This window comes from Lactuca virosa, chromosome 5 (assembly GCF_052849685.1).
Source record: "Lactuca virosa cultivar CGN04683 chromosome 5, Lactuca_virosa_CGN04683_v6, whole genome shotgun sequence".
Classification (NCBI taxonomy): Eukaryota; Viridiplantae; Streptophyta; class Magnoliopsida; order Asterales; family Asteraceae; genus Lactuca; species Lactuca virosa.
The window spans coordinates 460,403,315-460,428,312 of record NC_136430.1 but is presented as its reverse complement, the minus strand read 5'-3'; the positions used below and the strand labels follow the sequence as shown (position 1 = coordinate 460,428,312).

The 24,998-nt window shown below is 40.1% G+C and overlaps 1 protein-coding gene across 2 annotated transcripts; it reads right to left on the bottom strand.

Moving 5' to 3' along the window:
• Positions 1–19,250: 19,250 nt before the first annotated feature.
• On the bottom strand, positions 19,251–22,046 carry LOC145114573 (uncharacterized). Of its 2 annotated transcripts, none has more exons than XM_079050619.1 (11): positions 21,448–22,046; positions 21,264–21,363; positions 21,080–21,188; positions 20,767–20,855; positions 20,558–20,614; positions 20,346–20,454; positions 20,156–20,257; positions 20,004–20,068; positions 19,753–19,921; positions 19,617–19,671; positions 19,251–19,521 (listed from the first exon to the last, which is right to left on the bottom strand). In XM_079050619.1, exons 1-11 carry the CDS (start codon positions 21,503–21,505, stop codon positions 19,361–19,363), a joined length of 1,074 nt encoding a protein of 357 aa, XP_078906745.1. In that variant the 5' UTR covers positions 21,506–22,046; the 3' UTR covers positions 19,251–19,360. The 2 variants fall into 2 exon arrangements, with proteins under 2 accessions (XP_078906745.1, XP_078906746.1); XM_079050620.1 differs by having other exon boundaries at positions 21,681–22,046.
• Positions 22,047–24,998: the final 2,952 nt, after the last annotated feature.

Here is a 24,998-nt window from a genome sequence, read left to right as displayed (position 1 = left end):
ACTAGATAGGTACGAGTGAAGGAGTGTCTCACAAGAGCCTTAACAGCATTTACGCGAATATTGAATTCTATTATGTAACGTTATAAATAATGTTATTAGAGTATATTTTTTACTACAAATCATAAGTGACAAAAATAGTCATTTTTACCATAAGTGACAAAAATAGTCATTTTTACCAAAATTGTCATAAAAGGTCCAATTTGACTAAAATTGTCATCTAATACCCATTTTCACCAAAATTGTCATAAAAGGCCCATTTTTTACTAAAGTTGTCATTTAAGGCCCATTTTTACCAAAATTATCATAAAAGGCTCATTTTTACTAAAATTGTCAATAAGAGCCCAATTTTAGAAGTTTTAGTAAAAACAATTTTATATCTCCAAAATGTTACCATTTTTAGTGTAACTTCCCATATTTTCCATTTTTTTCAAGTTTTCATGACAAAAATTTGTGTTAACATTTTCTTTGACTTTATGGTGATTTTATCACACATCAAAGATAACCTTTTAAACATAACAACAACTCGTATAAGCTACACAAGATAACTTTGTTTTCCAACAACTTGAGACTTGCACAAAATCTCGAGTTTATGGAATTCTAGCATGATATCACAACATTTCAACACACATAACATATAAAACATACACATGCAAGCAAATATACATAGATCTTTCACAAGACTAGACTTGTATCCTCCCCCAAAGAAAGAAAACACGAAAAATAGGGGTATGAAGCTCACCTTGGGGGATTTTTCGGTTTGTAAGGGAAGATGGTGAAGGTTTTCGGCCTAGCTCGCTTCCTTGAGGAGATTTTCGAAGTCAAGGGGTTCTAGAAAGCATATACACGAAAATAGAGTAGTTTGAGGAATGATCTTAGTGTAAGTTGGAAATAAAACATCTTGAGTGTGATATAAACTTACCAAGTTTATGATCTTTGAAGATGAACTCTTGAAGCACAAACACTTCACACGATATTTTAAGAAGAGAAGATAAGATAGTGTAGATTATTGAGAGGAAATGGGATGTGGAAGTAAAATTTTGAAAGGAATGGTAGGGAAAGGGGTGGCTTCGGCCGATTTTTAGAGAAGAGAGAGAAGGGAGTTGTGCATTGTTATTTTTTGGACAATTAAATTCTTCCTAGAGGCATGCTAGATAATTACCTTGTTATATGCAATGAAATGTTGAGGTGTCACCCATATTAACCACCTTTCTTTTCCCCATTTTTTTGTTTTTTTTATTTATTAAAACCAATCGGTTTATGAGGGAGGGGAAAATGGGTTATATCTTTTTCAAGAATAGCCGAAAACACATTGGGCCTATTAAGATTTTTGGTTTACATGCGTTTTTGGGCTTGGTTCGGGCCCAAGAATGATTTCGGTCTAATACTAAGCCCAAAAGAAATGGATTTGGCCCAATAAAGTTTTTGGTTTAGGTGAGAGAGCCCAATAAGAATTTTTGACCCATTATGGGCTATATATGGGTTTTCGGCCCAATTAAACTAAGTGGAAGAATTTTCGGCCCAATAGAGCCCATTAGGAGGCTTTCGGCCTAATGGTTGGCCCATTAGAGATTTTTTGCCCATTATGGTCTAAGAATAAATTCTTGTGGCCCAATAAGGGTTTTACGACCCAAAAGATCTATTGGAAGGGTTGTCGGCCCATTAGGGCCCAATAAGAAGGTCTTGGTCCATTAAGAGGTTTGGATCGAGAAAACTTGGGTTAAGGCCCAAAGTTGAGTGGATATAGCTTATTGGGTTAGGCTTTGGGCTTACATGAGGAAGTTTCAACTTGAATCACAATTTTTGGATGTATAAACTTGTATAGCATTGAAGTTTGGCTTATACCAAAAGTAGGGTTACAAGATTACACAAAGAAATTATCTTGTACAAAGATAGAAATCCTAGCCCTAATTTGCTAGTTGTGATAGGTTCGGATAGACTGAAGGCCTGTGCGGCAGACCAGTCAGGCCGAAGGTCCAGAGAGCGGTCCAGATAAGATACAATCCCTTCAATCAAGGGATACACTTGTATAAATTAGTATATATTGAACATTAGGATGAAACCCTAATGTGAACACGACTTGGTGTCGTAATCGTGTTTGTGACAATTCGTCTTCTTGGTGAAGACAAACCCTTTCTTGGTGAAAGAACAATTTGGAGAACTCTTGTGTTATTTACTTTCTGTTCTTTGTTTTTCGTAGATTAGTTTACTTTTGTTATTTATACTTAAAGTGTATCTGATCAAATCAAAACCTTATAGTATGTAACCATAATCTTATGATTTTTGAATAAAACTAGGGTTTTTATGTTTCATAGTATGTTGCTATTAATTATAAAGACATAGATCATTAGGTTGCATGTATCCTTAGCTGTTAAGAAATTTTTCGCCAGTACATTGAAGTTGTAACCTTAAAAATCCACAAGTGGTATCTTGAAGAACTCATTAAGCTTCGTGCTTACGGTTTAAGTTTTAAATATTTCAGTTACTTCTGGTAGCAAGGGGAAGAGTCAGATTTGATTGCATCACATCCACTGGAGATTTTACACTATTGTTTTTATGATACTCTGATGTTTTTTTTAAACTACTTTGATACTATGATGATCTTTTGACGAAATAGAATAAATATGGTTTTTATCTTGTTAAAGTGAATAAATTTCTATAAGTTTTTGGGACGTTACAATTGGTCCACTCTTTCAATGTCAATGTTAAAGACCACAAAATTAGCGTAAAATATATTTTTTGTTATCATTAAAGGACATCATATCACAATTAGTAAGTATTCTTTCGATTCATATGTTTTTAAATTTTTTTTGACCTCATTATAATATACACAACTCACGAATAAACCGTTATCTCACAGTTTATTTGTTATGCTAATCATGTGAAAGGTTTTGAACACACTAACAAATAATCTATGACAGTGGAAGCATATTATAATTCTAGTCATATGCTCAAGCTAAAACATACAAGGATCTTATGTTCATACTATTATTAAATCTACAAGAATTATGATGATTTCATAACTTATTAACTAAAGATCTCCCTATTGCAATCTTGTTCTTCTGTAACATCCCAAATTTCAGAAGTATGATTTAAGAGTTTAAAGTGTAATTTTGAAGAAGGGACTCGACGAGTAGGTACGCTTACTCGCCGAGTCGGAGCGGGTATTGGGTCGCGAATTAAGTGACCAACTCGCCGAGTCGGAAGCTGGACTCAACGAGTTGGTGTTGGAATGAGAAAACCCTAATATCAGGGTGTAACGTCCCAATTTTTGAGTCCAAAAATTCCTTTTTAATTAATTGAAACATAAAAACATTCACAAGAAAATACCGTGAAAACACATCATCCCATAAAACAATGATTCATGTCTAAAAATCCATGTCATAAAATAATAACATATCAGAGTACAATCCCAGAAACTCCATGCGGAAATCGTGTGTGTGTGTGTGATGCGATGCTACGCCGCCGGCTCCTTCCCCTTAGACGAAGAGGTACCTGAAACCAAAACCGAAATCGTAAGCACAAAGCTTAGTGAGTTCCCCCATCATACCACATACCATACAATATCCTCGGTATCTTTCAACTGGTAATCATCGTCGGTATCTTTCAACCGGTAATCATCGTCGGTATCTTTCAACCGGTAATCATCATCGGTATCTTTCAACCGGTAATCATCATCGGTATCTTTCAACCGGTAACCATCATCGGTATCTTTCAACCGGTAATCCTCATCGGTATCTTTCAACCGGTAACTGGGGACTATTCCACCCCCTACCACTAGCATACAACAACAAGATATAAACATACAGTCAGGCATATCCGGGTACTGACCTACCCTTCGGTCCTAAGGACCGCTACCAGGGAAACCAATCCTATCATACTCGTAACATATCATACAAATAAAACTCATGACCAAAGCATGTAACCAAACCAAGATAATTATCACAAAGACAATCATCTTCTAAATACTCCTCTTTGGTGGGCCGGCATTGTGGCCTTAGACCCACCCCTACTGGAAGGTAACTCACCTCGTACAAGAAGCTGCTGATAATCTGTGCGGGAAACCTCCGTCCGCTGCTGCTCCGGAAATCCTCTGGCTACAATCCCCACAAACACTCAGTTAGAAACTGATATCTACTCTTAGGGTAAAATGACCATTTTACCCCCAACCAAGTCCAAGTCAAAGTCAACTTCCAGTTGACCTGAATCGCCGAGTTGGGCCGTCAACTCGTCGAGTCCCTTCCTTTTACTCGTCCTTATCCACGACTCGACTCGTCGAGTCTGGCAATGACTCGACGAGTTCCCCTTCCTTACGAACATCAATGAACCTTCAACCGACTCGCCGAGTCGTATGAACACTCGTCGAGTTCACCTTCAACTGATGAACACGTCCTGACCTTGACTCGCCGAGTTGTATGAACAACTCGTCGAGTTCATCTTCAAACATAAGGAGATTGCCTTGGACTCGCCGAGTTTGTTCTAGCACTCGTCGAGTCCCATGAACTCCAGGTCTAAAATTAAGTCCAGTGCGTTAGGTCACTCTTTCTGTACTGTTACAAGCTTTCTAACGCCCAACTGAGTCCTTTTGACCCTCAACAGAAATGGGACTCAAAGCCTTGGACTCGTCGAGTCCCAAGAACGGACTCGCCGAGTCGATAACGTCCACACCTAAAATCCTCGATTTCTGATGTACAACACTCCACCAAAAGATAGATCTAAGCTCCTTTAATCGTTCTAGCATGTAAAGTTACAAACTTTACGTGCATGCATGGGACTTTGAGCTCAAAAGGACATAAAATAAGCTCTAGTGTTGCATGGGGCCTTCCTTGGGTGCAAAAGCAACCCAAATCTGCCTTGTGGCCCCTTTAAAGACCTGATTCCAAAGCCTCAACCCCCAACCATGTTTGCAATCATGGTTGGTTACCAAAATGGCTTATAAAAGCCCTAAATCTCCCCAAAAAGGGGATCTATCAAATGAAAGAGCAAGGTACAGACTTTATACCTCTCAAAGGCTGCAAATGATGAACCAAACTCGGATCCTTCAGCCTCCTCTTGATCCTTCTATGATCTTCCTTCTTCCTTGTGAACAAAACCACCAAAATCACCACAAATGCCTTAAGAACTTCACACACTCGGCTAGGGTTTGCTATGGAGGGTCTCTGGGAGCATAAAGGGGCGATGGAGGCTGTATAATGTTGTTTAAATAGGGTGCAAACCCTCATATTAGGGTTTTGTCCAGACAGAGCCTACTCGTCGAGTCCGGGATCCGACTCGACGAGTCCATCACTTAAATCCTGCGTTTCATCCCGCTTCTACTCGGCAAGTTGGTCCTTCAACTCGCCGAGTCCAAGGTCAAAAATGCAAAATTACTTAAATAAAATACATACCAGGAACCAGGTGCTACAAATCTCCCCCACTTATTTTAGACTTTGTCCTCGAAGTCTGCTGCTCGATCCTGGAATAGCTCTGGGTAATGCTCCATCATCTCATCCACCGGCTCCCAGGTCCATTCCGAGCCCTTCCGGTGCTGCCACTGCACCTTCACGAGCTCCACCCTCTTGTTCCTCAGATCCTTCGACTTCCGGTCGAGGATCGCCACTGGCCGCTCAATATAATTCAGGCTGTCATCGACCTGAATGTCCTATAAGGGTACCACTGTTGAGTCGTCCACCAGGCACTTCCGCAGCTGAGAGACGTGGAAAGTGCTGTGGATCTGTCTGAGTTCGGCTGGCAGATCCAACCTATAAGCCACCTTGCCCACCCGGGCTATAACCCTGAAGGGTCCAATACACCTGGGACCCAACTTGCCACGCTTCCTAAATCGGATGACACCCTTCCATGGCGACACCTTCAGGAGAACCATATCCCCGACCTGAAACTCCAGGTCCGATCGGCGCTTGTCAGCATAGCTTTTCTGCCGACTCTGCGCAGTTTGAAGTCTGCTCCTGACCTGCTGAATCCTTTCGGTCGTCTTGAGCACTACATCGGTGCTCCCCATGACCCTCTGGCCAACCTCGCCCCAGCATATCGGGGTCCTGCACTTCCTCCCGTACAACATCTCGAAGGGAGGTCGATCGATACTCGCATGATAGCTATTATTATACGAGAACTCCGCCAACGGAAGGTAGGTATCCCAGCTACCTCCGAAGTCTAAAACACATGCCCGCAGCATATCCTCTAGCGTCTGGATGGTCCGCTCGCTCTGACCATCCGTATGCAGGTGAAAGGCGGTGCTAAAATGCAGACGAGTACCCAGCTCGTCATGAAACTTCTTCCAAAACCTGGAAGTAAACCGAACATCTCTGTCTGAAATCACCGACACTGGCACTCCGTACCGCGCCACCACCTCTCTGATATAAATGTCGGCCAGCTTCTCGACCGAGATGCTCTCCTGAATCGGAATAAAATGAGCGCTCTTGGTCAATCGATCGACGATGACCCAAATCGAATCCACCCCTCGCGCGGTCCTGGGAAGCTTTGTGATAAAATCCATCGTAATGTCTTCCCATTTCCATAGCGGGATATCCAACGGCTGCATCTTGTCGTGTGGCCTCTGGTGCTCGGCCTTGACCTTCCTGCAGGTCAAACACCGCTCCACATACCATGCTACGTCCCGCTTCATGCAGGGCCACCAATAATCAGGACGAAGATCTCTATACATCTTCGTCGCTCCGGGATGGATAGAAAATCTGGATTTGTGTGCCTCCCCCATCAGGATCTGGCGCACGCCTCCATGATAAGGGACCCACACCCTATGGTGAAGGGTCAATAACCCTCGGCTATCATAGTCGAAGGAGGAAACCTGCCCCACAATCCGCTCGCTCTTCCGATGTTCCTCCTTCATGGCCTCCTGCTGGGCCTCCCGAATCTGCTCCAACAGCGGAGTCACCACTGTCATCCTCAGACAGATATCCCTGATCGGCGCTGCCTTGCGGCTAAGCGCGTCGGCCAACACATTGGCCTTCCCCGGGTGGTAAAGGATCTCACAATCGTAATCCTTCACCACGTCCAACCACCGACGCTGCCTCATGTTTAGCTTCGGCTGATCCATGAGGTACCTCAAACTCTTATGGTCCGTGTAGATGGTACAACGAACACCATAGAGGTAATGACGCCAAATTTTGAGGGCGAACACCACATCCCCCAGTTCCAAATCATGCGTCGGGTAGTTCGCCTCGTGAGGCTTTAGCTGTCTCGAAGCGTAAGCAATGACATGCCCTCTCTGCATCAATACTGCGCCCAAACCTGAGATGGACGCATCACAGTATACAACAAAATCCTCCATGCCCTCTGGCAGGGCTAAGATTGGCGCCTCGCACAATCTCTGTCTCAGTGTCTCGAATGCGGCCTGCTGCTCAGGCCCCCAACGAAAGACCACGACTTTCCTCGTCAGCCTGGTCAGGGGCACGACTATCTTGGAGAAGTCCTGAATGAATCTCCGATAGTAGCCTGCCAATCCCAGAAAGCTCTGAATCTCAGATGGAGACCTCGGAACCTCCCATCTCATCACGGCCTCCACTTTGGCCGGATCTACCGAAATCCCATTCTGGTTGACAAGGTGCCCAAGAAACTGCACCTCGCGCAACCAGAACTCACATTTGGAGAACTTAGCATACAATCTCTCCCTCCTCAAAGTCTCCAAAACCTCTTGCAGATGCTCCTCATGCTGCTCTCACGTCTTGGAGTAAACCAAGATGTCATCAATAAACACTATCACAGACTGGTCTAACATCGGTCTACACACGCGGTTCATGAGGTCCATGAACGCGGCAGGAGCATTGGTGAGCCCAAAAGGCATCACCACAAACTCATAGTGGCCATAGCGCGTCCGGAACGCAGTCTTCCGCATATCCTCCTCTCTGACCCTCATCTGATGATACCCTGATCGCAAATCAATCTTGGAGAACCAAGATGCTCCCTGTAGCTGGTCAAAGAGGTCATCAATCCTCGGGAGCGGGTAACGGTTCTTCACCGTTACCTTATTCAGCTCCCGATAGTCTATACACATCCGATGCGACCCGTCCTTCTTCTTCACAAACAGAATCGGGGCTCCCCGGGGAGAACTACTCGGTCTAATGAATCCCTTGTCTAACAGCTCCTGCAGCTGTGTAGACAACTCCTGCATCTCAGGAGGAGCCAACCGATACGGTGCCTTGGCTATCGGAGCCGCACCAGGGACTAGGTCGATCCTGAACTCCACCTGTCGCTCCGGAGGTATCCCAGGCAGCTCCTCGGGGAATACGTCCGCAAACTCTCGTACCACAGGCACATCGCCCACCGTCGCCCTACCCGCCTCCCGGGTATCCATAACATAGGCGACATAACCTGCGCAACCCTGCTGGAGGTAGCGCCTAGCCCTCGCTGCCGAGCATAAAGCTGGTCCTCGCTGTGGCCTTTCGCCATGAACCACCAGCTCTCCCCCACCAGGGGTCCTAATCCGCACTGACTGCCGCGCGCAGTCAATCACTGCCCCATTGGGGCTCAGCCAATCTATACCAATAGTAACCTTGTTCCCCCGCAAAGGTATGGGAACCAAGTCCACCAGGTAACGTTCCTCGAACAGCCTCAAAACACAATCCCGGTAGACCTCTGACGCTCGTACCGACCGGTCGTCCGCAATCTCGATCTCTAGAGGGCAATCCAACATGCCCGAAGACTCTGGAAACTTCTTGCTAAGCGCAAGAGAGACAAACGATCGGGTGGCACCCGAATCAAACAACACCTGAACTGGGATACCGTTCACATGGAACGATCCTAAGCAAGGCACATAATATATCAAAATCACAGCGACATAACATACAAGCACAAAATAAGAAATCATACCCGTCACCACATCGGGTGCAGCGCGTGCCTCCTCGGCTGTCAGCTGAAATGCTCGGCTCCGAACCACTGGATCCTCCAACTTGGCCTTCCGGCCATCCACAACCCCTGTTGTCGCTGGAGTCGGCGCCACTGCCGGCGCCGCTGCTGCTGTCAATCTGGGGCAATTGGCCTTTTTATGGCCCTTCTGATTGCAATGAAAGCAAATCAGGTCTGATATCTGAATCGCAGGAGCAGGGGCAGTGCAGTCTCTGCCAAAATACCCAACCTTGCCACACTTATAACAGCCTGAACCCGGCCCAGTGCGACAAGCTCCCTCATGTGACCGACCGCATTTCCCACAGCGGTCCCGCCCTGACTGGCCTTTCGGCCTACCATCGGATCCCTTGGGCTTCTTCCCCGAAGCCCCCATCGTCAGCCCCTCCGCTGCCTTCCTCTTCCGGATGTGCTCCAGATCAATCTCCCTCTCCCGAGCCTTGGCAATCATGGAATCCAGGGTAGGGCAAGCTGAGAAACTGACATGCTCCCGGATGTCAGCTCGTAACAAATCATGGGAGCGGGTCCTCCTCATGTCCTCATCACCCGCATACTGAGGCACCAACAATGCCCTCTCCCGAAACTTGGCGGTGATCTCCGCCACAGTCTCCGTAGTCTGCCTCATGTCCAAGAACTCCCTGGCGAGCTGCTGAAGCTCCACAGCTGGCGCAAACTCTGCCCTGAACTGGGTCACAAAATCCGGCCATGTCATAGCCTCAGCAGCCGAGGCTCCCAGAGAGTCACCAACTGACTCCCACCAATCTCTGGCCCTGTCTCTCAAACATCCTGCTGCATACCTCACCTTCGACCGCTCGGGGCAGAAGCTAGTCAACTGTGCAGACTCAATGTCTGCAATCCATCGTCTGGCAGCAATGGGGTCCTTCGCCCCATGGAAATCCGGCGCACCGCTCCCTCGGAAGTCCTTGAAGGACAGTGTGCGCGCACCCGCCTGGCTAGACGCCATATCACTCCTGAATGCTCGGAGGCGATCCTCCATCAGCTCAACAATCCCTTCCTTGATCAACCCGAAGATAACCGGCGTCGCATCAAGGATACCCCTCGTGATCTCGGACGCGATGAACTCGCGTAACCCATCATCCACATGCTCGGATCCTACGCCCGAGCCCGATCCTGACCCAGATCCTGAACCTCCTGCTCCATGTCGCGTGACCACCATTCTGAAAATAAACATACGAATGTCAGGGTCACATATACTTTCGGAGGTCTCGCACACTTTCCAAGTTTCCAGGTTCCATCTAAGCCCTCCTTGATTCGAGTACGAGTCCTCTGCTTTCAGTAGTACGGGCCCATACTACCTTCCACATCTACCCGTACTTTCCTCAAGGATTGGGTCGACTTCACCAAGTCCCTTTTCCCAATACCGTTTTCACTGACCTCGTCCTAGACTTTCCTAGGGCACTCTCCGACCTACCCTCTGTCATCAGCTGCACTAGGAGTCCCCACCACTTCCCCCTAACTAACTTGCAGATACTGTTACATATATGTTCCTTAGCTAGTTGAAGATGGCCAGAACCCCCATAGCACAAAGCAAGCAGCATTCGTGCATTGGGTAACCAAATCAGGCATAACCTACACAGGCCATCCTACTGCTGACTAAACAGTCCTAGCATACAGCTCATACATTAGGCATATAAGGCATCTTCCTAGATCCTTAGCCCTAACTAGCATGCAATTCTCAGAATCATATATCAGGCACACAATGCATCCTCCTAGATCCTTAGTCCAATTCTAGCATGCAGTTTTCTGAATCAAAACCATATAGCATAACATATCAAGTATGGGTATCTTGGGGAAAACTTACTTGAGCCCGAACGGTCGCATGCATCACACACTTCGTCTTTCTTAAAATCCTTTCATTTAGATTTTAGAAAACCATTTTCCTTGTAAAAACCTTTTAGCCCCTCAGTTTGAGTCCAGACACCCCCGAGGGTGTGTCCGAATCCCTCAAACCAGGGCTCTGATACCAACTTGTAACGTCCTAATTTTCGAGTCCAAAAATTTCTTTTTAATTAATTGAAACATAAAAACATTCACAAGAAAATACCGTGAAAACACATCATCCCATAAAACAATGATTCATGTCTAAAAATCCAAGTCATAAAATAATAACATATCAGAGTACAATCCCAGAAACTCCATGCGGAAATCGTGCGTGTGTGTGTGATGCGATGCTACGCCGCCGGCTCCTTCCCCTTAGACGAAGAGGTACCTGAAACCAAAACCGAAACCGTAAGCACAAAGCTTAGTGAGTTCCCCCATCATACCACATACCATACAATATCCTCGGTATCTTTCAACCGGTAATCATCGTCGGTATCTTTCAACCGGTAATCATCATCGGTATCTTTCAACCGGTAATCATCATCGGTATCTTTCAACCGGTAACCATCATCGGTATCTTTCAACCGGTAATCCTCATCGGTATCTTTCAACCGGTAACTAGGGACTATTCCACCCCCTACCACTAGCATACAGCAACAAGATATAAACATACAGTCAGGCATATCCGGGTACTGACCTACCCTTCGGTCCTAAGGACCGCTACCAGGGAAACCAATCCCTATCATACTCGTAACATATCATACAAATAAAACTCATGACCAAAGCATGTAACCAAACCAAGATAATTATCACAAAGACAATCATCTTCTAAATACTCCTCTTTGGTGGGTCGGCATTGTGGCCTTAGACCCACCCCTACTGGAAGGTAACTCACCTCGTACAAGAAGCTGCTGATAATCTGTGCGGGAAACCTCCGTCCGCTGCTGCTCCGGAAATCCTCCGGCTACAATCCCTACAAACACTCAGTTAGAAACTGATATCTACTCTTAGGGTAAAATGACCATTTTACCCCCAACCAAGTCCAAGTCAAAGTCAACTTCCAGTTGACCCGAATCGCCGAGTTGGGCCGTCAACTCGTCGAGTCCCTTCCTTTTACTCGTCCTTATCCACGACGAGTTCCCCTTCCTTACGAACATCAATGAACCTTCAACCGACTCTCCGAGTCGTATGAACACTCGTCGAGTTCACCTTCAACTGATGAACACGTCCTGACCTTGACTCACCGAGTTGTATGAACAACTCGTCGAGTTCATCTTCAAACATAAGGAGATTGCCTTGGACTCGCCGAGTCTGTTCTAGCACTCGTCGAGTCCCATGAACTCCAGGTCTAAAATTAAGTCCAGTGCGTTAGGTCACTCTTTCTGTACTGTTACAAGCTTTCTAACGCCCAACTGAGTCCTTTTGACCCTCAACAGAAATGGGACTCAAAGCCTTGTACTCGTCGAGTCCCAAGAACGGACTCGCCGAGTCGATAACGTCCACACCTAAAATCCTCGATTTCTGATGTACAACACTCGACCAAAAGATAGATCTAAGCTCCTTTAATCGTTCTAGCACGTAAAGTTACAAACTTTACGTGCATGCATGGGACTTTGAGCTCAAAAGGACATAAAATAAGCTCTAGTGTTGCATGGGGCCTTCCTTGGGTGCAAAAGCAACCTAAATCTGCCTTGTGGCCCCTTTAAAGACCTGATTCCAAAGCCTCAACCCCCAACCATGTTTGCAATCATGGTTGGTTACCAAAATGGCTTATAAAAGCCCTAAATCTCCCCAAAAAGGGGATCTATCAAATGAAAGAGCAAGGTACAGACTTTATACCTCTCAAAGGCTGCAAATGATGAACCAAACTCGGATCCTTCAGCCTCCTCTTGATCCTTCTATGATCTTCCTTCTTCCTTGTGAACAAAACCACCAAAATCACCACAAATGCCTTAAGAACTTCACACATTCGGCTAGGGTTTGCTATGGAGGGTCTCTGGGAGCATAAAGGGGCGATGGAGGCTGTATAATGTTGTTTAAATAGGGTGCAAACCCTCATATTAGGGTTTTGTCCAGACAGAGCCTACTCGTCAAGTCCGGGATCCGACTCGACGAGTCCATCACTTAAATCCCGCGTTTCATCCCGCTTCTACTCGGCAAGTTGGTCCTTCAACTCGCCGAGTCCAAGGTCAAAAATGCAAAATTACTTAAATAAAATACATACCAGGAACCAGGTGCTACACGGGGGTTGCACCCTATTTAAAGGACTTTATGTCCTTCTCTCAGCCTCCTTATTGCCCTTGAGAACCAGAAAATCCTAAGCTCGTGTGTGTGAGGCCTTTGGAGGGAGATTAAAGCTTTGGAAGTTGTTTCTAGTGGAAGAAACTTGAAGATCAAAAGGGTTGGCATCAAGAGAGTGGTGTAGATCCAGAATCTACTACAGTTTGGGCACATTTTGGAGGTAACAAGTTGTTACCTTGACTCTATTGCATTTATATCTATTCAAGAATGAGATTTGGGGCCCTTTTTGCATGTTATGGATCTATTTTGGGTTAGGGGTCTAGATCTAAGGTTGCTACTTCAGATCTAGACTTGTCTTGGTCCAGAAACTCACAAAGTATCAGCCTTTGGCTTGTTGGTGAAGCATCCTTGTCTTAAACCTTAGCCCTAGAGTGATTTGGGCTTATAGCTCCTTGGTTTCACGTAAAGTTTGCAACTTTACGTGGGAGTTATGCCCTAGAAGAGTGGATCTACAGTTTGGAGCCCCTGCATGAATCGAAAAGCCCCTGTATGAATAAAGGACTGAAGAGGCTCGGCGAGTCTGTTGAAGATAGGCATGAACTCGACGAGTTGGAGGAAGAACTCGGCGAGTCTGTTGAAGATTGTCGTGGACTCGACGAGTCTGTTCTTGGACTCGGCGAGTCAGAACGCAAAACCCCAACCTCTTCTGGTTAAGACTCAGATCAGTGAGTTGAGTGGTGACTCAGTGAGTTGGATATGATAGGACTCAGAGATTATTGAACCCGACGAGTTATGAGGTGACTCGGCGAGTCGAGTCGTGATATGAGAGTTTTCTGAGTTTAGGAACTCGACGAGTCAGCGGGTTGACTCGGCGAGTAGGGTCAATCAGGAAGGTTGACTTTGGTCAGGACTTTGACTTTGACCAGTTTGACCTTCAAGGGTATTATGGTAATTTGGTATTTATGTCAATGGATCATTGATGGCATCAGGTGTTGGAGTTTGGAGCAGTGCTTCGGGTCAGTGTTTTCGTGTTTCGGTTCGGCAGTTGCAAGGTGAGTTATCCTCACTATACCCAAGGGTCTAAGGCACCAAGGCCGACCCTTTGATTTGTTATTTGAGTTAGTTACTGTTGTGATATGTTCGTTGGCATCCTGGTAGATAGGATGACTTTATAATGGTATGTTCTATTAGTTGTCATCCTGGTAGATAGGATGGCTATATGATGGTATGCTCTGTTAGATCGGTATTCTGGTAGATTGGATGTGGCTATGCTTAGTGACCTGTAGTTGGTCTGACTGTCTGTATGCTGGTAGGAGATTATCTATTATATGTGCACGCGTTGAGCAGTAGTAGAGGGTATTCCATCCCGGTAGGATGATAGGGCCCTAGTATGTTGTCTTGTAGACTGTTATATGGTTATTTGATAGGTGTACATGTTTGTTAGTATGTGGGCATTCCAACCCGATGGTTGAGGGCCAGGAGTATTCCATCCCGGTAGGATGATTGGACTCATAGTAGGTGGGCATTCCAACCTGATGGTTGAGGGCCTGGGGTATTCCATCCCGAGGGATGATTGGACCCGTAGTAGTTATTGTATGTATAGTAGGTGGGCATTCCAACCCGATGGTTGAGGGCCAGGATTATTCCATCCCGGTAGGATGATTGGACTCATAGTAGGTGGGCATTCCAACCTGATGGTTGAGGGCCTGGGGTATTCCATCCCGAGGGATGATTGGACCCATAGTAGTTATTGTATGTATAGGTGTGTGGGCATTCCAACCCGATGGTTGTGGGCCGAGAGTATACCATCCCGAGGATGATTGGACTCGTAGTATGTTGGCATTCCAACCCGACGGTTGAGGGCCTGGGGTATTCCAACCTGATGGTTGATTGGACCCATAGTATGCTGTTCATTGCTGTATGTGTATGGTTATGTGTGTACGTGTATTTTGGGGGAACTCACTAAGCTTTCGAGCTTACGGTTTCAGTTTATTGTTTCAGGTACATCAGGTGATCGTGGCAAGGCAAAGGCGTGATCGTACCGCTCCTCATATTTCATGATTTTGTGATTTGGTTCTGGGGATACTCTAATGTTTAAACTATTTTGAAAACAAGTTGTAATAACTTAATGGTTTTTGAATGGTTTAAAATGTTTTAAATTAGCTTGAATTTTATGGGTGTTACATCTTCCCACTTTAAATGGATGCCAAAGATCCAAACCAGAATCCCTCTAATGGAACCGCATCTAAGAACACCAACCACGTAACAAGATAACCCTTTGGAGAGAGGAGAAAAATCCCTAAAACACAAACCCTAAAAGGGTTGTTTTTGCGTCGACTTTTGGATAAGCAAGGGGTGAATTTTGGAGCTAAGGGATTTAGCATCTGTGATTTGATCCCCACTCTATTTATAGATATTCGGTTTCTTAATGCCAAAGTAACCACATTATTGCTTAAATCGCCCCTGGACTATTCCAGATAATTAATTTTTTTAGCTAATTAACATCCAACCCGTACAATTAATTAATTCTAAATTAGCTTTTAATTAATTCATCATAAGATGATAAATTAATAAACTAATTTCTTCTAATTTTCTTTTATTATTTAATTGCTAAATTGAGGTGTTAAGTTTAACCTAGAAGGACCATGTTACTATTAAAAATATTACCAATATTGGACACTATTTCCAATATCATTACCACAAAGCCTATTTTATATATTTAACTAGTGGTTTTTTTTTCTAAACCCATTCTTAATGATTACTCATAAAAACTCAAACTTGTTTAATAAATTTATGATTACTTAAAAAGATTTAATTAACATAGATTTGGTTAATGACAAATACATTATTTATTTATTTATATAACATTTCACCATTAAATAATAAATAACTAATATTAAATTATTTATATTAAGTTGATAAGTAAAAAAATTATACATTATATTTATTATTATTTTTTATGTTGTTTAGTGTGACCCATATATTTACATATTAAGAACAATACAATTGTTTTATTGATTCAAGCAAGTTATTGTTTGGACTAGTTAGTTGTTAAAATGTATTTGTTAGTAAAAATAATCTAATTCGCCATCACCACCAACATAATTTGAAGTTGCATGCATGGAGGGCCAACATGTGTTGTGTTGTTGTGTTAGTTGGAAATGACATAACTAAATGATTGTTTAGCCAATGATGGATTTCGAGCCACAGAATGAATAGAAGAACTAAGGATGTTTCCAATACCTATAGCAGCTCTTGCTGGAGCAATTGTACCAGCTCCGACCCCTATTAGTTTTGCCCATTTATTCTTAAAAGTGAAGGACCTTAGCTTATTCATCTATTTTTTTGAGAAAGTTAGCATTTTACCGGTCGGTCGATAAGATAGGAGGTTGTAGATCGGCCACACGATGATAATAGCATCATATAAGGATCTAGAGCTTGTATGTGGAGGATAAGCTTTAGTAGCATCAATTTATAGACACTTAAAACCAGATAGAGATATAGTCATTGAATGAATTTTAAGAAACCTAATGGGAAATGAATATATGTAAGAATATCTTATCAGATGCAACAAGAATATTTAAATCTGGATTTATCCTACTTTGGTACCACTTGTTAAGTGTAAATATTAACAAATGTATTGCTTAGGGGGTGTGAATACAGTCCACGTAAATTCAGCATCTAAAACAGAGATGATGAACAAGATAAAGATGGTGCAAATTGTTAGTTACATAACCTTGAACTTATTGAGATTTTCAATGCATAACATGAATCTCACTCATTGTTCTTCGATGAATAAAGGGTTGAAAAAACCCAGACAACCTAATCTATTCAAAATTTTCACGAGGAAGATAATTTTATATTTTTTCTATGCTCTTGAAATGCACATGTGAATATCTAAAAAAATTCATAATTCAAAACACATGTACCTATATGATATGGACAAAACTGCACAAATGGTTCCTGTGGTATGTCGAAAATTGCCACTTTGGTCCAAAAAAGTTTAGACTAGCATCAGAGGTCCAAAGTTTTCATTTTGTTGCAAGTTTGGTCCAATTTGCTTTGAATTATTTTAAAATGTCGATTTTGCCCTTTGTATTTATTAATTTTTTTAAACTTTTTTTACAGAAATTAAAATAAATAGAAAATACCCACCCTCTTTCCTCTCTCTCTCTCTCTCTCTCTTAAAGTTGCTTATCTCCTTCACCACCAGCTACCACCACCGACGATGGAGGCTTCCGGCGAAGTGGATTCCGACGACAGAGGCTAGGGTTTCTGGTGACGTAGATCTGAGAAAGCGGCGACGAGTGAAGGACGGACTGAGAAAATAGATGAACTGAGTTGGGTTTGCTAGAAATCGAGAATTCATTTGCAAGATCTGAGAAATCGTTTTTCCGATAAACATGAAACCCTTTGAAGGATGACGTAGATATGTCGGAAACCAGACTCAATCTCTCCCTCTTTTCTAGTTTCTGTTTGTGGGAACCATCATCACCACCGTCACCTTCATCTTTTATCTTCTCATCCGACGAAGCCTTCATCTATTTTTTTCTCTAATGACGACATCCATCTGTGGCTAGGGCCATTGCGTCATTCTATTCGTCACCGACGACGACGATGATGTATGTGGATCGATCTTCCTTTGTAAAGGGGTGAAGCGAGAATGATACAAACTCTAGTTTCCAGACGTCGTCGTCGCCTCTCAAAACCCTAAATTCATCTCTACTTCGCTAACGACGGCGCCCCCTTTCCAACGAGGTGTCAACGTAACAAAAGCCCTAACGCTGCCACCCTTATCGTTTTTCAAAACCCTAAGTTTTCATATATGTTTTCGGCCTTTTTCTCTCTCTTTTCTTGTCAGACAACCAACATATACAGATCTATGTCTTGGCGGCGAGATGTTGGGGCTCCGATGATTGTTGTGTGGCAGCTGTGGCGACCGGTGGTGGTAGCGGTGATGATGTTTAACCGGTGGTGAGGATGTTTTTCTTTGTAATAGAGAGAGATAGAGGGGGTGGGGAAGGTGTAATGTTTTTTTTTCTTTAAGTACATAAATAAAAAAGAAAAAGAGAAAAAAATAGAAAATAAAAATTCAGAGGGCATAACCGTCATTTAAAAAAAATTCATAACAAACTGGACCAAACTCGCAACAAAATGAAAAGTTTGGACCTCTGGTGCAAGTCCAAACCTTTTTGGACCAAAGTGGCAATTTTCGGCTAACCACGGAAACCATTTGTGCAGTTTAGTCTATGATATGAGATCTATTTATAATGCTACAAAGAGAATAATCTTTATAGCAACCATCTTGTAAAAAAATTCTTTGGCTATAACTAGAAACATATTCCTAACCTTGCCATCTTGTCTACCACAATCCATGGTGGATCAACCACGATCTGGAAACATCATCTAGCCATAAACAAATTATGATCGGATGAAACGATAAAGATGGGAGTATCTGAATAGTTGATAAACGTCTATATTGACAGCAAATAACCATTTTTCTGCATATTTAATCGCTAAATGTCTATATTTACATCAAATAACCATTTTTCTGCATCTTTAATTTCTTTTTTGATGTCTCTAATCCATCCTTTTTTTGAAAAAAAAAATCTTTTGTGATATTGTTTCTACGTGCAATAATTTCTTTGCACTTTTTGATGTCTCTCTAATTAATTGACTTCTCCTAACATCCGTGTAGAAGCCATTATCTGGCATTATTTTTGTGGAAATTCTTGATCATGATAAAAACCTTATGACATGGGCCAACAACATGTTTAGGATTGAACAATGATAATTAATTTATTTGTATACCCTTTATCGGTCATCTTAGATGATTAAAATGATATTTTATTTGAGCTAAAAACAATGTAAAAGAAAAAGAAAAGTATTATTATTTGAATTTGTATAGAAACAAAAAAATTTAATGTTATTATAACCCAACCAACTTTTATCTTTGGCTTTTAAGGGCTAGTGATTTTTTTTTTTTTTTTTTTTTTTGCATTATGTCTCCTTAAACTTTCATTTTACCTCTTAAAGAGAGAACCACAACATTTGATTCCATTTACTTCAAGACCATGTGTTTTATTTTATTTTTTCTAAAAAGATAGAAATTAAAAATTAGTCCATGGATGTTTTTTTATCCCTTTTAAAAAAAATTAGAATTCAGCAAAACCCAACCCAATAATATAATGTCGCATGGCTTGATACGAATATGAATATCAGAGAATGGTCTTCTTATGTAGGCAAGAACTGCCAAATTAATACTATTTGCATTAATTGAAATGGACCCTGCCTAACAACTAACGTCCAAATAATAATATAATAGTATTATTTATTAATAAGAAATAACTCAGTAAGTATAAACTAATCAAAGTAACAATATCAATTCCAAAGAAGATTAACTAAGAGTTGAAAATTGATTTACTCAAGAGCAAGGATTGGGAAATCTTGAATGAACCTCATCTATGTCTGCAATAATTTCCGAGCTAAGCTTTATATCACATGCATTAACAACCTCCTCAAGTTGCCATAATTTTGTAGCTCCAAAAATAGCACTGCTCACAAGAGGGTGTCTCAAAACAAAACCTGTCCATAATTACCACATACAAATAAACTTTATTTCTTTTTATAACTTTTTATAAAACAAAACTAAAAAAAAAAACTGTAACAATATTGTATACCAATCGCAAGAGATACCGGATGGATACCATAACGTTCTGCAATCGAGACATATGCCTGCAGAATCAAATTTTAAATGAAGAATATGAACAAATTGATGTGAAATTCACTATTCATACAGAAGGAGAGTGGATTTACTTTAGTAGCTTCTCTAATGGTGGGTTTTGATAAGTTATATCTGGATTCCCCTTCTGAATACCTGCCTTTGAAAAGATTCAACCGAGCATCATCTCCACCACCATCAGGTAACATATACTTTCCAGAAAGCAAACCCATTGCCAGAGGGCTATAAGCCAATAATCTAACCCTAAAAAATTTATTTACAAAAAGACCATAAAATTTTGAATATTTATTTATAGTATAAACAATAGTAAGCAATGAAAAGATACCTCTCCAAATGACAACACTCTCCCAATCCTGAATCGAAATTTCGACACAGCAAGTTGTACGAGTTCTACAAGATCAATAAAAGTTTATGCTAATTGCAATTAGTCTGATGAGTCAAAACATTATTATTGTTTGGAGTCAAAAGGTACAACACCTGAACAGTGGCTATTCTTGGATAACTAGGGTTATTTTCAGCAGCTTGTAGGAACTTCATGACTCCATACGGTGTTTCATTGCTTACACCAATGAATCTGATCTACATAAAAAGCATCATTTCATTGTCATTAGTTAAAGCTGATTTGGTGTAGAATTACAATTTACAGATGATTGGTGAGGGTACCAACCTTACCAGCATCAACTGCTGTTCCTAGAGCATCAAGTTGTTCATCAAAACTAACAGGACTATATTGTCTGACAGGATCATAATCGGTTTCTCCAAACATTGGGACATATCTGCATCAAATAATTTCCAAGAAAACAAAACATTAGGAACCATGTTATGTATATATACATACAGCTTCATGTTAATGGAGTTTATATTAAAGGGGTAACAAACCGATCAGGCCAGTGGAGTTGATAAAGATCAATATAGTCAGTCTGTAGTCTCAGCAAACTGCAGCAGTTCTCCAACATACAAAATGCACCCATCAACTGAAAAGTTACCATTTTTTACTAGAATTACAGCAACTTACTACAAGTATTCTATTCTTGTAAGAAACAAGTTGAGTGTAAGATGATAATACACTAATGTGAATGTGATCTAACCTGTTGTCAATAGCCATCTTTATATTCCTTCCATCCAAACTAGTTGGACCCCCTCGAATCCAACTCATCTGCCCAGAAGGGCCACTAACCTGCAAAAATTTACTTTCAGAAGAGTAATTTTACATTCCCTAATGGACTTTTTTAGGAAACAAAGCTTGTCAAGTTCATACAATAAACCAATTCTATAATTCCTAAGCAAACAACGTGTATAGTAACACATTTCATTATTCAGTTTAACCTAATAACAAACAGACATACATATCGAATTCTGAAAAGCACGCAATAATTGTGAAAATAGGAAGGAGACAAAAACCTTGGTAGCAAATACAACACGATCACGAGGTATTTTTCTCTCTCTAAGCCAGCGACCAAAGTATTCTTCGCTCCTTCCTTGTGTTTCTGCACGCTGTGGCACTGGATACCTGAAAATTTCTCAGAAATTATTCAATACAAATTACAAAGTAATAATCAAGTACTGAGAAAGCAAAATGGATTACATTTCGGCGGAATCAAAGAAGTTGATTCCAGAGTCGAATGCTTTGTCCAGGAGTTTGAAGGACTGTGACAACGAATTTTGCTCACCGAATGTCATCGTCCCTTTCAAAGAAAAAACAAAACAAAACAAAAAAATTGAGTCCATTGTTACTCTCTCTATAAAAGGGGAAGAAGGTCGAGGACAACCTAAACAGAGCTTTGAAACAAGGAGACTGGGAGTGAGATTTGAAAGAGGGACAGCCATTTTAGCCGAGTCTGCAGCACCACCACCAATAAGCTTACTTAATACAAACCGATATTGTATATGGTCGTGAGCACCACCAGCCCTCCTTTTTCAAAGTTGATGTGCTAGTTCCTACTTTCTTGTGCTGGAAACCAATTGAGTTTTCAGAAATTCAATAACCATTCCAGCCGATTACCTCCTTGCCCTATTCATTTGACAATCTACCAGACGAAAGAGGGCTGATGGCCTGATTGCTTGCCTTCTTGGTGCTCTTCACTTCTTCGCACAACACAGGCCACGTGATGGGAGGCTGAGGGGTGGCCGGCGTGAACGGCGGCGGAGGAGTTTGTGGGGAATGGCGATGGAGAGAGCCCAGTTGGTAGTGAGGCAGAGATAAGGTATTCGCGGGAAAAAGAAAATAGTTACATCTCCAACCAGCTCAGTTTCTTCCCCCGTTTCTTCCTCCAACCATACCTCATTTTCACCTCTAAATGAGATATGAATAGTATTCTCCTTCTCCAACCATACCTCGTTTTCACCTCTAAACGAGATATGAATAGTATTCTCCTTCTCCTGTAAATATGAATAGTATTCATATCTATATTCATATCTATAGGGGAATACTATTCATATCTCCATTTTTTTTAGGTGAAAATGGGGTAGGGTCGGAGACGAATGGAGGAAGGGTTGCCAATTTTAGTCTCTCTCATTTTTATTTTATACATTTCTAGTTTATTTTATCTACTAATTATAATTTAAATGCAATATTTAATATTTATAATATCATGTTATATACTAATTTATATTAATTAATCATAAATATAGAGTTTAATTAGTAGAGGGGTGTTTTGACAATATATATAAGTTATAAAAATAGAATATTCTAGGAATATACTTTTTGGGGTAAAAAATGAGATAGAGAATGAAGTAGGGTTGGAGATGGTCTTAGAACAGAAGAGAAGATGTGTTCCAAAGTAGGCCTTAAGGTCCCAACCCAATACCACTCGCAACAGCCCTCTCAAATTAAACCACCCTCTTCAAGCTTTATTAGCGGACCATACACCGGCTGGAAGATACCACCAGCCCGATAGGTATACATATCTAACTAGGTGAAAACCCGTGGAACTCACGGGTGTTAATTTTAAATAGAATTTAAAATTTAATTATGTAATAAAATAATATTTTATTAATTTAGAAAACTTATGAATTGTAATATTGCATATTTTAATAACCTTGTGATTTGTAAGTATTTAATTACACAGTAAATTGTAACTATTTAATTAGAAATGAAGATTTTTAAAACCATTACTTTTTGTGCATAATTATCTTTGAACATACGAAGATGATGACACAGCCACAAGGAAGCAAGTGGGAAGAAAAAAATGTTTGTTGGCTAAAACGCCACTTTTACAATTATAAATTACCATCCCAATAAATCAACTCCACTATCTCCATCATTCGTCATTGTCATTGTAGGATTTTTACTCATTCTTCATCGTTAATGGTGTTAATTTCATGAGATTAATAGAAATTGTTGTTGTATTCGTCGGTTTTTTTCAAAACTTTACATTGATTTACCGCGTCATGTGTTTCTTTTTTAGGCTTACTGACCATAACCTCGAAATCCGTGCAATGGTGGTGTTTATCTTCGGATATGTTCTATATTATTAGTAATTTTGTAAATTTTAAGTATTTAATTACAAATGTAAAACCACCTATTTTATAAAAGTCATGACTTTATATAATGCAACATACATTTGAGTAATGACAAAAAAAACCCCAAAAAAACATCAAAATTGATTTGATACAAAACAAATAAAACATGTCAGTAATGAAAATAACATAAAAAAATACAATACGTAATTATAAATAAATTAATTAATATGATGGATGAAGTGTAATTTGCTAAAAATGTCTAAAAGATGCTACAAAAAAGTTGGTTATAAATTGCGGAAAACTTACTTATAAACAATATTTGAAGTTTTATTTGTGAGTCTACATTTTTACCACCCGCACTTTGATATGTGAATCATAATCAATCTGTTCAACGTTTTTGATGTATACTTTATTATCTATATTCATTTCCTGCAATATAATACTATTAATAATTAAAAATAGTTATGAAAATCATATATTTATTAAATTCTATTAATTGAAACACATCTCATTTTGTTTACATTTTATATTGAAATCGGTGCTGAAAAACATAAAAAAAATGGGATTCGACACTGAAAAAGGTATGAATCTTTGTTAAGTTTGTGTTTTTATATTGAAATCGATGCTAGAAAACATAAAAAAATGGGATTCAACATTTAAAAAGGTATGAATCTTTGTTAAGTTTGTGTTTCAATAATTTAATTTCATTTGTTAAATTGTGCATAATATTAGAAATATTGAATTTTTATTCCTCTTCCACGTAACAATAGATGTTAACAATATTATGTTTCTTTTTTTAATTTTTTTCTGTTAAAAATTACTTAACTTCCTAATCAATGTTTTAATAAACAAACAAAATTTGTATTCATTTTATTTTATTTTTTAAATTTAACAGTTTGTAAATATTTAATTAGTTATTAGAGTGACCAACATACAACTTTGAATATTAAAAAAGAATTATAATCAAGTATATTGCTATAAATGGAAGTTTTAATTAGTTTAAACAACTTGTATGACTCTTCACCTTTCTTTTTCAATTTATTTTTAAAAATTTAAATAACCTATACAAAAAAATGCAATATATATATATATATATATATATATATATATATATATATATATATATATATATAGGCTTAGGTTATTGTATTCAAAGTAATTATTGTGTTATTGTATACATAAATGTGGGCCAATCATTTTACTTATTTTAAGAAAGTGATTAATACATATTATTAAATTAAAGATAATTGAAAAATATCATCTAATTTCATTCTAAGGGTATTTTAGACAATTGAGATAATTTTAAAAAAGGAAAATTCCATATTTTTTGGGATAATTAACTCTCTTGATTTTAAAATTATAATTTTTTTAATTACTTTAATTTTAATTATAACGTAATTTTTATAATTAAACCCGATTTTATTCTGTCAGAATGACATTATTTTTATAATGATATTCTATGAAAATTCAAGCCATAAACTAATAAAGAGACTTACTTCTCGCAGAATAAACAAATTTTTAGATACAAGTTAAATTTTTTCTATCACATCCTTGAAAAAATAAAAAACTTTATATTTTATTCTATAATAGTGAAACACTCCCTAATAACAAACAAATATAATATGTAGATTATTCTATTGGAATATACTATTACATATACTCTTATCATTATATTATAGATTAATCTAACAGAATATGACAATGAGTAGTGCATTTTTCTGGAAGATCGGTGACCATTGAGGATTGTTCATGTCTATCACAAACGCATTCATCCAACCTTCGGGTTATTGATCATCATGTACTTCATTCATTCTATGAATAGTATTCATATCTATAGATATGTCTAAATGAGATATGA